Raw genomic sequence first — 12,900 nt, forward strand, 5'->3', positions numbered from 1 at the left:
TAGATTAAAAAATATATATATTAATTTAAACTTTTTTCATTGGGACAGGGTACACTAACATAGATTTTGTTTTTACCAATACCACAGCCAGCCACCAGATGGCAATCTACACGCTTTGGCTTCACTTTAGGTAAACTGTCATATCGTCTATATTGTTTTATACAGTTTATATTTTAAACAGATAAATGCTCCTGACACATTATGAAATAAAACAATGAAATAAAAACTCCTCACTAAACAAATGCATAAGTAATATTTATTTATCTTGTTTTATTTTGATTGGTGAGAAGTAGTAGAATAAAATTTGTATCAACGAATAAATTTACAATAATAACAAAGAATATTAATTATTTACTATATAAGTATATCTACTTTTTTTATTTATTCTCAAATGTATCGGTTTATAATTATCTAATTCTTGAGAGCATGTTGGTGAATATTATGAACATCTAAATAAAACGAAATAAAATAATAAATGATGAACTTCTATAAGAGAAAATCTGCTCCTATTTATTTAAAGACAAAAGCTCCTGATCCAGTCTCAGTGAAAAAAGACAATTATCAAAATTTTAAATTCATTTTTATTAAAGATTCCTTTTTAAAAGATTTGAAGCAGCATAAAACTGAAATGCACAGAAACATCACATGAAAACATAACTTAATTAATTTAGTGTTAATTCACATCATGATCAAACATTTAAAGCCGAAGGAGAAAGTGTTTGCTCCTTATCCAAACATTAAGATTCATGTAAACACGTTATCCGTCTCTTCGGGAGGAAGACGAGCCTCGTCTTCGGCTCGCGTCTCACGCAGCAGCAGGACGATCGCAGTTTGACCGACAGCAGGTTCAGGAGCTCGGAGCGAAATCTCCTCTGAATGAGAGGAATGTTCACGTCACATCTCTGACCAGCAGCTCCGGGGCTGTGACATCACAGTCTGAGCTGTGACATCACAGTCTGAGCTGTGACGTCACAGTTTGAGCTGTGACGAGCAGCAGCATATTTCTGTCCAGTGAGAAGCTACATCACTCACACACTCACAGACTCACACACTCACACCTGCAGACAGGATAACGTTTCCCCTGTGTTCATTAGTGTCCGAGTGTAAATACCATTAAATATTATTTGACAGTGTTCAAGCACAAAGTGAAACAAATATTAAAACACGCACAAGAAGTCTTGCACTCACACAAAGTGCCCAACAGTGACTAAAATAACGCACATCTCTGTTTTTATGACACAAACTTAAAACAATTTCGCACAGTGACAAACACTCAGAGCTTCAGGACGAGCGAGGAGACCTGACACGTTCGCAGCAGTTTTCGCTCGGACGGCAAATCAGACGAAAAAGACGAGGAGCTTTTGTTGAAAAGCGCCGACGCCTCATATCTCCACACATACGTCACGTCCCGCCTCCTGCTGCTCTACAGGCTCCGCCCCTCGCCTGAATGGTCCCCACATGTTCCTGTTGCTGTTTTTCCATCCTCACAACATTAATTATGGTAAAATTCTGTTTCTTTAAAAATGGCTGGTACCGTCCGTCCTGCTCAACGCTCAACCCTCACACTCCTGCCGCTCCTGCCCCCAGCTGTCGTCCGCCGGGGCCCAGTGGAGCTCGTAGCCCTTGGACAGCACCAGACTCTCCAGGTCTCTGTCCTCGGCCTTCTCCTTCAGCCTCTGCTCCTCCAGCACAGACACCAACATGTCCCGCTTCTCCACCGTCCTCATGATCTCCGACAGCATCTTCTGCTCCTCCTGGAGCTGGGAGGCGCTCTTCTTCGTATCTGGAGGAAGAGAGGAGGAAGTTAACCAACGATTATACCTGATTATCAGCGAGTTTGTTGTTGTGCGTGTTCCTTCTTTACCCTCGACGGACATTCTGCATCGCAGGTCTTGTTGCAGGCGGCTCTGTGTGTCCTCCAGCTCAAGCTCCTGGGCACTAAGAGGAGGAGGAGGAGAAAACTGAGTGTCCTCTGCTGGGGAGGAGGAGGAGTCGTGTCTGTGTGTGAGATCAGATGCTGCAACTTACAAGATCATGAGTTCAGACTCGTAGCGAGCCAACCGGTTCTTCTCCAGAACCAGTTTGAACCAGGACTGATAGAGCCGGGCCTCGTCCCCGTCGTCCGACTGAGAGGATTCTGGGAGGGGAGGAGAGAGGGGACGAAGGATGGAAGGAAGGAGAGAGGGATGGAGGGAGGGAGGAGACGAAGGATGGAAGGAAGGAGAGGAGGGAGGGAGGGAGGGAGGGACGAAGGATGGAAGGAAGGAGAGAGGGAGGGAGGAGACGAAGGATGGAAGGAAGGAGAGAGGGAGGGAGGAAGGCAGAGGATGGAAGGAAGGAGAGAGGGATGGAGGAGGGGACGAAGGATGGAAGGAAGGAGAGAGGGATGGAGGGAGGGAGGAGACGAAGGATGGAAGGAAGGAGAGAGGGATGGAGGGAGGGAGGAGACGAAGGATGAAGGAAGGAAGGAGAGATGGAGGAGGGAGGAAGAGGATGGAAGGAAGGAAGGAGAGAGGGATGGAGGGAGGGAGGAGACGAAGGATGGAAGGAGGGAGGAGACGAAGGATGGAAGGAAGAGAGAGAGGGATGGAGGGAGGGAGGAGACGAAGGATGGAAGGAAGGAGAGAGGGATGGAGGGAGGGAGGAGAGGAAGGATGGAAGGAAGGAGAGAGGGATGGAGGGAGGGAGGAGACGAAGGATGGAGAGAGGGACGGAGGGAGGAGAGAGGGAGAGATGAATGAATGTAGCAGGGTTGAGAGGGAAGGACGGAGAAGAAAGAACGAAATATTTCAGTTTTATGTCAATTAGCCACATTACAAATAAAAAGACACAGACACACACACACACACACACACACACACACACACACACACACACACACACACACACACACACACACACACACACACACACACACACACACACACACACACACACACACACACACACACACACACACAGGAAAAAGAGAAAGAAAAGATGAAGCTCTATAAAGTGTCAGTGTCTATTGTGAGCGGAGCCATTAACTGTGTGTGGAGGCTTTTAACCAGATCCAGTCCACAATGCAACGCTTCTTTCCAAATGGCCTGAGACGTGCGGGCGCAGGAATCAAAGAGCAGAAGAACAATGAGCGTTTCACAGCTGAAAAGCACTGAGACGTTTTAGAGATTGAAACGAGGTCGTTCAGGTGAAACTGGGACATGATTTGAAATGTCTCGTTCGTGTTAGAGGCTCTGAAAAGTCTAATATTACGAGAAAAGATGTTTACGAGAGAAAGTTGTGAAAATCACAAGGTTTCAACCAGAAACTTGTTTATTATTGACATTTGTATGTTTTATTGCACATATTAGAGGGGTTATACTGAAATGTAATGTTTTTCTGAGGCTGCTAATCCATTATTCTGCCTGGATGCTAAAAGGAAGCAGTAGAAATAGAAGCTGTGTAGGTGATGTGTTGGGAGCCGGGACCCGGAGGGACATTAAAAATCATAATTCTACACAAATAAAGTCATAATAATATGAGAATGAAGTGTTCAGGCTCAGAGATCTTTGGTCTGTGGGTGGATGTGCTGTTTGTACCAGTTTCTCCTCTGATGATCTTCTCTATCGTCACTCCTCTCTCCTCCACGTCTTTCTGCTTCTCTCCCACTTCCTCCAGTTGTCTTTGAATCACCTGCACCATGAATAAAAATCACATAATATGACACAATGAGATTAATCTATACACAGCTATAACGTTACATTGTGATTAAAAAGAAACGTGCCTGAGCTCTGTGAAGTCTCTTCAGTTGTTCCCTTTTCGTCTGCTGAGCCACGATCTTCTCCTGCTTCCTCCTCTTTCTCTCTGGACACAGCTGAGACAGGAAGACGTTTCAGAAGACGTGCACATATATAAATACAGTTTATAAACTGTCGTCTTGCAGCACAAACAAATGATCGGTACCGGCAACTTCTGACGGAGCGGCAGGTTTTCATTTTCATCGTCACTGGAGGAAGGAGCGTCCAGATTCTGTCGACTGGAGGCTAAAGTAAAAAGAATTATAATAAAGTCAGAGAAGCCAATTTTAAACATTTGATGATGAAACTATAAAACAACAGATCTTGTGAATAACGACATAAATGAATCACAATAATCCAGAGTTTACACGTCCAACCCCAAAACATACAGTGATGCTCTGGTCACTGGACCATTTTCATATCTCTGTGCCAGTGACACCCAGTGGCCAGAGGTATTATGCTTTTAAGTTGTTCTCTGTCCGTACGTCCCGATCTTATTTAAACACATATTTCCATATTTCCAGTGTCCGGACTCTGCGCTGACCTTTGTTTCTGAGGTTGGTGAGAATGGTCCTGATCTCCTTCTGCACCTCCTGCTCCTTCCCATCGCTCTCCGACACCTCCCTCTTCCTCAGCCGCAGGGACGAGAACAGGTCGAGCCTCCTGCGGGGCAGCGAGCCCATGTCGTCAGCAAACGCGCCTCCCGAGTCGCTGCGGCCCTTCAGGGACACCTGCTGCAGCAGCGAGGGCAGATCCTGCCCGGCCCCCCACGGATCGGCCCCTACAGACCCCAACAGCGCTTCAGGCTTCTCCTCCTCCTCCTCCTCCTTCTCTCTGGACGCCTCCTGACTCATGGAGCTGAAGAGGGAGCCAAAGCTGAACGCCCCATCCGACATGGGCCTCTGCTTGTGGGGCCCATTTCGTTTGGGTCTCCTGGTGAAGAAAACACAAATAATAACCAGAATTAAATATCAAAAGAGACATTTTAGACTAATGAAGTATTTCCCACGTACATTGCGACTGCGGTGTTAGCGCTGCTGGAGGGATTGGTCCCACTAAACCTCCTCTTAAAGGCACTGGCTATGAGCTGGAAGGCTGAGTGGGAGGAGGTCTGGCTCTGGGACGATTCTCCGTCCTGGCCCAGGCCCGAGTCTGTGTCAGGCTGATCTGCTTCCGTCTCTGCCGTCACCTGATAAAACATCAGAGGGCAGAAAAAGTTAATTCATTATATCTGTGTCACATCAAAATCAGTCATATCCAGGTTTTCGTTCTTCTCTTAAAAACAAGCTAATAAACACGTAGAGACTCCACCTGGACTTTCTGCTGCTGTAGAGTTGTGTCTGTTTCTTCAGGCGCGATCCCGACGTCCCAGTTCAACAGCTTCTCTTTGGCAGCCAGAGAAATCTTCAATCGAGTCTTTGGCGGTGAAACTGTTGTTGTCGCTGCTTCTTCACTCTTCTCGCTTCTGTCCGGACGAGTCGGTGGCTCCGACGTCGTCAAACTTCCACCACAGTTCTGAGAGGGTGGAACCAGAAAGAGTCAAATTCAAGTCAGACCATCAACAGATTGTTAGTTATTCTCAATAATAAAGAAAAGCTGTGAAACGCTGCATGTGAGTGAAGTGAATCCTGAATAACTCGACGTACAGTTTGTATTTCTGCTGCTGTGATCTCCTCAAAGTCTTCAGGTACAGTCTCCGGTGCGTCTCTGTCCGGAGGTAAACTTCTGTGGAAGTGTTTGATGAAGAGCAGAGGGAAAGCTGCACGCACACAGACACACACAACAGACACACACACAGACACACAACAGACATTATTCAAAATAAAATACAACAAATACTGGATCAGTTAACTGCAGACCAGGAGAGAATAGACAGAAAAGATAAAGACAAGTACAGACTCTGAGTCTTTAACTTTGTGTGAGACAAAGACAGATGTTTTATTCACAGCTGCACAGACGTTACCTCAGTGACCTGAAGTGTTCAAAAAACAATACTGACCTCTAGTGGTTGAGATGTAGCATTACAGCTGTACCTTACTCCTGAGGCATCCTAGGTACCTTAACACTAACAATTATACTATTTATAACATTTGCACTGTATGTACAGTATATAGAGAACATATGAATATATTGTATATGTGCACTTTGAAGCTGAAGCTGCAGAAATACATCAACAAAGACTCAATTTGACTTTTGGCCTCAGATCATTTGGCTGTAACTTCTCTTTGGAGAATCAAACTACAAATATCTACGTGTTGCTAGTGGAGATCAAACACTGGGTCCCAGAAGATAAAAGATCAAAGCAATGAACAGACAAACAAAAGACAAATGGAAGTTACTCACTCGCTCTGATCTTCTTCCTCCATCGGTGGTTCTGTTTGGTGTTTGAAGGATCTACAGAGACAGAGACCAGAGACCGAATAAGACACAGGAAGGTTTGAATATCATAGAAAATAAAATATCAAACATCAATCACACCTCTTTGTCACAAGGGTTTCATAACGACATATTAGGAGTCATGTGCAGAAAGTGTGTGTGTCTGTGTGTGTCGACAGTTTAGTGCAGGAAAACTGAGACATAAACTGAGAGCAGGAGCGAAGCTGCAGTTTGTAAACCACACCCTGATTTCCCAGACACAACCAGGAGGAGGGAAACCCCCCCCCCCACACACACACACACACACACACACACACACACACACACACACACACACACACACACACACACACACACACACACACACACACACAGACACACACAGACACACACAGACACACACACACAGGTTACAGTTCAGCCAGTTTAACATTCTCCCTCAGGGAATATCATGTTCTCCAGTAATAACAGAAGCTGAAACTCATTAGTGCAGAACAGTGTCTTTGTTAAAAGCTTTGAGGAAAAACCACAGAGCCACATTCTTGGTATCTTAACAACCAGAGTTTCATATTTTACTTCGTATTCTTTTGGGGGTTTTGAAACATGAACCACACGCTTCAGTGGAGGAGCGGCACTGACCTTTGGCTGCGTCGTGGCTTTGGCCCTGAGACGCCGCGGCGTCGGCCTCCAGAGCCTCGACGGCCATCTCCGTGTCGTCAGGAACTCGTTTCTGACATTTATCAAACTGCTCCGAGTGAAAACTGGCAGCTGCACCTGCAAATAATAACAGTATGTAGTTATTCACTGGTGTTAAGTTAATGCTAAGCTAATTTACCATCAAATTAATTACATGCATGCATCTCTTTTTATGCGTTCCATTAAAACTAATAATGATAAAAAACAACCAGTGTAGCAAGAGTGGCAGGAACCAGACATACACACATTCTAATTTACTTTTCAGTCAATAAAATAACTTTACACACAATAAAAATAATAAAAACACTACAGTTTACTCTACACAATGAAGTATTAAGATCTTTTAACAGCACAAGCACTGATAAAATAAATGACATGCTCATAGTAGAGTACTCACAGAAAAGCATCTTCCAACAACATCCTCCAAAGTCTTGATACAACCTCTGTGTCATTAAAGAACCAGAACGTCCAGTAACGAGACTCTTACTGGGATGGTCTCACTTTTTGATCGATAGGTTAAAGGAGACACACGATGCTCTTTCACTGTTTCTTCCCTCTACTGTGTTATTTAGGGTTTTACCTCCACTAACTGTCCAGGATTTTTTTTTTTTTCACTTTCTTTGCAGCCTTTTCCATAGAATTCATTCAATCTATGACGAGTAACAGATTAAAGGAAGAACTGAAACACTGCTTTGACGTGGTGTGATAGAGCGTTAGCCTTGGTGGAGGTATGAGCTCTCTGGGTTTCCTTCTACTCATGTATGTGAAAGTTCTGCAAAGTTAAAAACACTAAAGTCCTGAAAGGAAAAACCTGTAGAAACCTTCAGTTGTCATAAAAACTCAAAAGGTTTAGTTTGTCCAGTCTGGGCTTCTGTAAAAAAAACATGGCTGCCTCCGTAGAGAGGATCCGCTCCAGATGTAAACAAAGTATTTATATACAAACGGCTCATTCTAGGGTAAAGAAAACAACCATTTGTACAATTTGGATGAAACACACTAGTGGAAACATCACAAGGATTATTTTTATATTTAATTCCTGCCGATAGATCCTTTTCACCTACATCTTACACACTGGACCTTTAAAGAAACAGGAGCTAAAACCAAGTGTTGGAGCAGTGTCTGAGGAAAGTGAAGTGTTTTCTGAACATTAGAGCAAGTGAACCTTTTACAGTCATGACACGAATTATCAAGCAGAATATGTCTCCTTTAAAAACCTCGCACCCATAAGACGTCACCAGAGGAAAGGACAGAGAAGACCCAGCAGCCCGTGAAGAAGCCGACAGGAGGAGGTGACGTTCACTTCAGTTCTGTTCAGGGCGACTGACGACCTCAGTTGCGTTAAATATCGATTTAGCTGAACAAAGTTTGATTATAAGCTTTTTGCATTGAGTCTGTTGTTGTTCTTCTTCCTTTTGCAGCCACATTAAACAGTCACCTTGTTTTCTAAGAAGCTGTTTGACGAAGCTGAACAACCGCGCTGCGCTTTCACTTCAGATCCGCTGCAGCTTCTGTTCAGCTTCTCGTCAGATGTTACAAAGCACTGATGTTATTTGTTGAGTTAACGGAAGCTGTGATCGGGACGATGACGCGTTCGAGTGACGTTAGATCAACGCAGCGGAGGTGGTGAAGGGATTTGGGCTTTTTATTGATGAAGTTGTTAATGGTTTTGTTAGAAGATCATGAAATAATGTGACGCTTAACAAATAAATGACATGATTAACGTCAATCAATCGGTCCCGGATCTCGGAATCAGTAAAATATCGCAATTCAGTTAATCTGCAACAAAGGACGAAGCAAATTATTTATGAAATCAAAATCGATTTATTTTCTCAATATATTTACAGCTTATAAATATCATAAATTAAGCAATTTTACAGTAATTTTCCAGATAGAAAACAAACAGCTAACAGCTGTTAGCCTGTGACGAGACTTACGATGAACACAACTACAGAACATACACAATACAGCCAACACCATGTATCTGGCAGTGTGCAAAAAGTGGCTATGGGGGCTGCGGACCTCCCGAGCAAAGTCTAGGAGGAACAAGAGAGAGATCTGGAGAGGGGTTCTGGTGTGGGGGGGCTTCCTTCTGAAACAGACGGAACCACAGACACACCACAGACACGTGGACAAACACGTTACTGTCTACAGGCCTGAGAAGAGCGGAGAGGCTGCCGATGGGGACGACAGGGGGCATTCAGGGGGTGCAGGTGTTTGGAGTTAGGGAGGTTGACGGAGGAAGCACAGCACGTGTTAGTGGAGTTAACTCGACGACGGGACTTTTATCTGTGTGTAACCAAGTCGGATTCAGAGATTCTGCAAACGATGATTTACTTTGTGCCACTTAATGTCAACAAATACCGTGAAAAGACCAAATGCTAACCATGAATCGAACACGGAACACAGAACATGCTAAGAATGTCCCTCACATGGTCAGAGAGGAGCTTGTTTATTAACTGTTGACGTGGCTAAAGATTTATATCGTCAGTAGGAGCGGCCGGAAAATAGTTGAGGAGCAGTTCAGTGAGTTTTTAGTTCTGGTCTTTTCATAGAATTTGTTAAAAACAATAAAAATGATCGATCAGTTCTGGTTAAATCCGTTTATTTTTAGGAAACGTGAGAACCATGAGTGGAAAAAAGCTTCGGGTTGAATCTAACGCGACTTGTTTACTGTAATATTTAAATACTAACTATTTAACGAGTCATCATGCTACATGGAAACCTTTAGTATTTATCGCATGCAACACTCGGGATTCATGCTGGTTTGTGATTGGTTATTCTGGGTTAGGAAGAAGCGGAAGGGGGCGGAGCTACAAAGGCAGCCAATGCAAAAGCAACACAACAAGGTCTTATGACTGAAAGCCGGCCAATCATCACCTTCCCCGCTGGCAGGAAACAGCCAATCAGAGGGTGCAGCATTGGAAACTTAAAACAGACTGAACAAAATGAAGTGAACAAAAAAAAAAAAGGAGGAAAATGAATTTCGGGAAAGAAGCAAATGGATGAAATGTGGGAGGAGCGGAGGAATAAAACGAGTGATGAAAATACCAGGACCAATAACTGAAGTTCATTCAATAGGACACGTCAGTGCATCTTCAGAATGTGTCCCCACAACAACACAATGAAACCGATCAGGAATCATTTACAACACAGAAAACAACAAAATAAAAGGAAGAACTTTGAATAAAAAAAAACAACATCAAAGTGAAAAATCTTCACCGAGTCAAGACAATATTCAGTCTTTAGTGTTTTGGTCTTTTAAGATAAGAGGAGAAACAGCCTGGATTATTAAAGATAAGGCTCAGGGTTTGGTTTGTATAGATTCTCATCAAGACTAAAAAATACTTTTATTATAAAAAGGCACAAAATTAATTGATTTTCCAACCCACTGCAAATAAAAGTACTTTTCTGTTGCAAAAAGTAAACCTGGGTCCTCCTGTGACAAACCGATATATCAAAGTAAAAAGGAGAAATATAATATTTACTTTGTAATCATTTTTAAAGTTAAAATATTTAAAATATTAAAAAATTTGTTCCTGAAATAATAAGAATAGTAAAAACTACTGTTTTGGTATCTCCGCTGCACGTCTCTGTGGTGTTGAGTTCAGGTGAGGATTATTCCCACATCGGTTTAGTTCATGAAGGTTTCTGAGGTTAGAGTCAGTGGGCGTGTTCCAGGTTACTATGGTAACAGATGTAACAGGAAGCGTCTGATTGGATGCTCAGACTAGAGCAGTGGATCATAGAGTCACTACTTTGCAGACTCTGGCTCCAAATGACATCAAAACCACAAGATGGCTGCACCCCTGAAGTGGAGACGTGTCATCTTTCTCTACAGTCTCTGGGTGAAACTGAACCTTCCACTGACCGAACATCAGGATCTGAATTAACTGTTGAATATCATCTGATGTCAGTTATGGGATGGAAAGGCAGCTGTTAACATCTGTAGGTGACAGATCAGCAGCCTGGAACGAGCCCATGTGAGTCGGTGGAGTGCAACAAACTGTGCTCATTACCAAGAGGGTCTGACGTCCTGCAGCGTATTATTCATGCATCGCCCCTGACCTTCACTTAGCATGTAACATTTACCTTAACTTAAATACCCAATACTGTTTAACTTTACTTAAATACACAATATAATATAGCAGTGAGTTTAAAATGGCTTTTTGTTGCTGTGTAACTGAAGGAAAACTTAACTCCAGGCACAGAAGCTGTGGAAGTTAATCTTGTGATGCAACTATTCAAATTGCTTTAGATAATACTGATGATGATATAACACAGAAATAAAAATGACCATAAATACTAGGAATGTAGCAAGTACATTATTTGGTGTCAAAAATAATACTATTTATAAGTTGATTCGCTGGTTTTGGGAAACTCAAGAGAACAAACTCAAATCTGCTCCTTTCAGGTTAAAGTGGCCCAGACGAGCCCTCTGTTAGTCCCGCCCCCTAAATGAGCCGCTGTGGGGCCAGCGGCGGCAGCTGAGGCTCCTGGGAGATCTGCCCCAGCACCTCGTGCATCATGCAGAGCAGAGGACAGCCCAGGCTCAGCAGCTCGTACAGGAACACATAGTCGTGTGAGTAGCTCCTGACGTGGGACCCCACAGCCGAGACAGACTCACACACACTTTCCAACAGCCGTCGAGGCAACACACACACGGCCCGGCTAGCACGCCTCGGCCAGCTCAGGCCTCGCCTAAGCAAGGAAACCAGGGTACCTGGGGGCTGGATCTGGCCGCTGCCCGTCGCCGAGTAGATTCCACCGTCCAGCGACACGGGTGTGGCACGGTTTTGGTCGTCCTGCATCAAGAAACATTCATGAAACGTCTATTATACATCAAATTAATAAGGAAATCCTGAACTGAAAGATGAGCTAAACAGACATTGTTTATATATATTTATACATATTTTATACTTCTTTAAGTTAGTTTTGTTGCTTGTGTGTATAACTGCAGTGTTTCTTACCATTCTCCTCTTGAACCTGCCCGAGTGAGAGCTGGACTGACGCTGGGCGAAATGCATCTTACAGTAGAACTTTGCTGCAAAGTCAAAAACACACTAATTTATCACACTAAAATAACAATCATCCATAAACTGTGTTATTGTGTATTGCCTGTGTTTAAAAGAAGATAAAATTGTTCATAATTCATTGAATGTTATCAAACTATGATCTTCATCTACAGAAAAAACCCACATCTGTATGTGTTATAGACCCACCCAGCATCCAGAGTTACAGTAAATCAAACGCACCCTCCTGAGAGTCGAAGGTGTGTCCCCCCAGTCGCAGGGTGCAGTTACAGACGTCGCAGCGGAAGCACTCGCGGTGGAAGAAGTAGCCCTCAGCGCTCAGTCGCTCCATCACGTACACGCGCTTGGTGCAGAAGTGGCAGACGTCGCTGCCGCCGAGCCCGGCAGAGAAGTCCTTACGTGCCACGCACTGACGTGAGGAAGAGCAGCACAAGGTTACTTTGATAACAGGTGGAGGTTTTTATTCAGGGTTCATTTCCCGAGAGACACCTGCAAGAACTAAAAACAAATGAGTGACAAGTGGTGAAACTGTTAAAAGCAGCTGCACACATCATAAGAAAAGTTAGACATAGACAAAAAGGGCTGTTATCAAGTTGCACTACGGCAACAAGCTCAAATCTGTGTGACTCAGAAGTTATTAAAAACCAGAGTTTATCTCCAATATTCAGCAGGAAACTTTGAAAATATGAAGAATTCTAAACAGAGTTCGGTGGATTTGTTACAGCAGCGGCTCTTCTGGTTCAGGAAGCAGAGGATCATGGGTAATATCCAGCGTTCAGTTGTGTTTCAGATCAGTAAAAGTCACATAGTGTTGCTTTAACGGCGGCGATAATGGCAAAGATGTGTAATTAACTCTCATATGCAAACACAGCCTGAAGCTTCATCTCGTTTCTCTGTGGTGTGAAACCATTTCTCATCCATGCAAACACACTCGCTGCTCCTTCATGAAGACAAAGCACAACCCATTCACCCCTTCAGCCTCGGGAGCCCTTTAATTAACTCCATTAACTGTATGTTATTCT

General features: G+C 43.7%; 1 protein-coding gene across 1 annotated transcript in view; it reads right to left on the minus strand.

The window, feature by feature from the left end:
• Positions 1 to 564: 564 nt before the first annotated feature.
• The window catches only part of mical2b (microtubule associated monooxygenase, calponin and LIM domain containing 2b), a 38,887-nt gene continuing 26,551 nt past the window's right edge, over positions 565 to 12,900 (minus strand). Inside the window, 15 exon segments of the mRNA XM_035157344.2 lie at positions 565 to 1,783; positions 1,865 to 1,938; positions 2,029 to 2,137; positions 3,579 to 3,672; positions 3,764 to 3,853; positions 3,943 to 4,022; positions 4,321 to 4,709; positions 4,790 to 4,965; positions 5,088 to 5,291; positions 5,423 to 5,535; positions 6,120 to 6,170; positions 6,792 to 6,926; positions 11,569 to 11,650; positions 11,816 to 11,889; positions 12,101 to 12,287. Of these exon segments, the coding sequence (XP_035013235.2) occupies positions 1,554 to 1,783; positions 1,865 to 1,938; positions 2,029 to 2,137; positions 3,579 to 3,672; positions 3,764 to 3,853; positions 3,943 to 4,022; positions 4,321 to 4,709; positions 4,790 to 4,965; positions 5,088 to 5,291; positions 5,423 to 5,535; positions 6,120 to 6,170; positions 6,792 to 6,926; positions 11,569 to 11,650; positions 11,816 to 11,889; positions 12,101 to 12,287 (2,088 nt within the window). The 3' untranslated portion in view covers positions 565 to 1,553.

Source organism: Hippoglossus stenolepis, chromosome 5 (genome assembly GCF_022539355.2).
Source record: "Hippoglossus stenolepis isolate QCI-W04-F060 chromosome 5, HSTE1.2, whole genome shotgun sequence".
Classification (NCBI taxonomy): Eukaryota; Metazoa; Chordata; class Actinopteri; order Pleuronectiformes; family Pleuronectidae; genus Hippoglossus; species Hippoglossus stenolepis.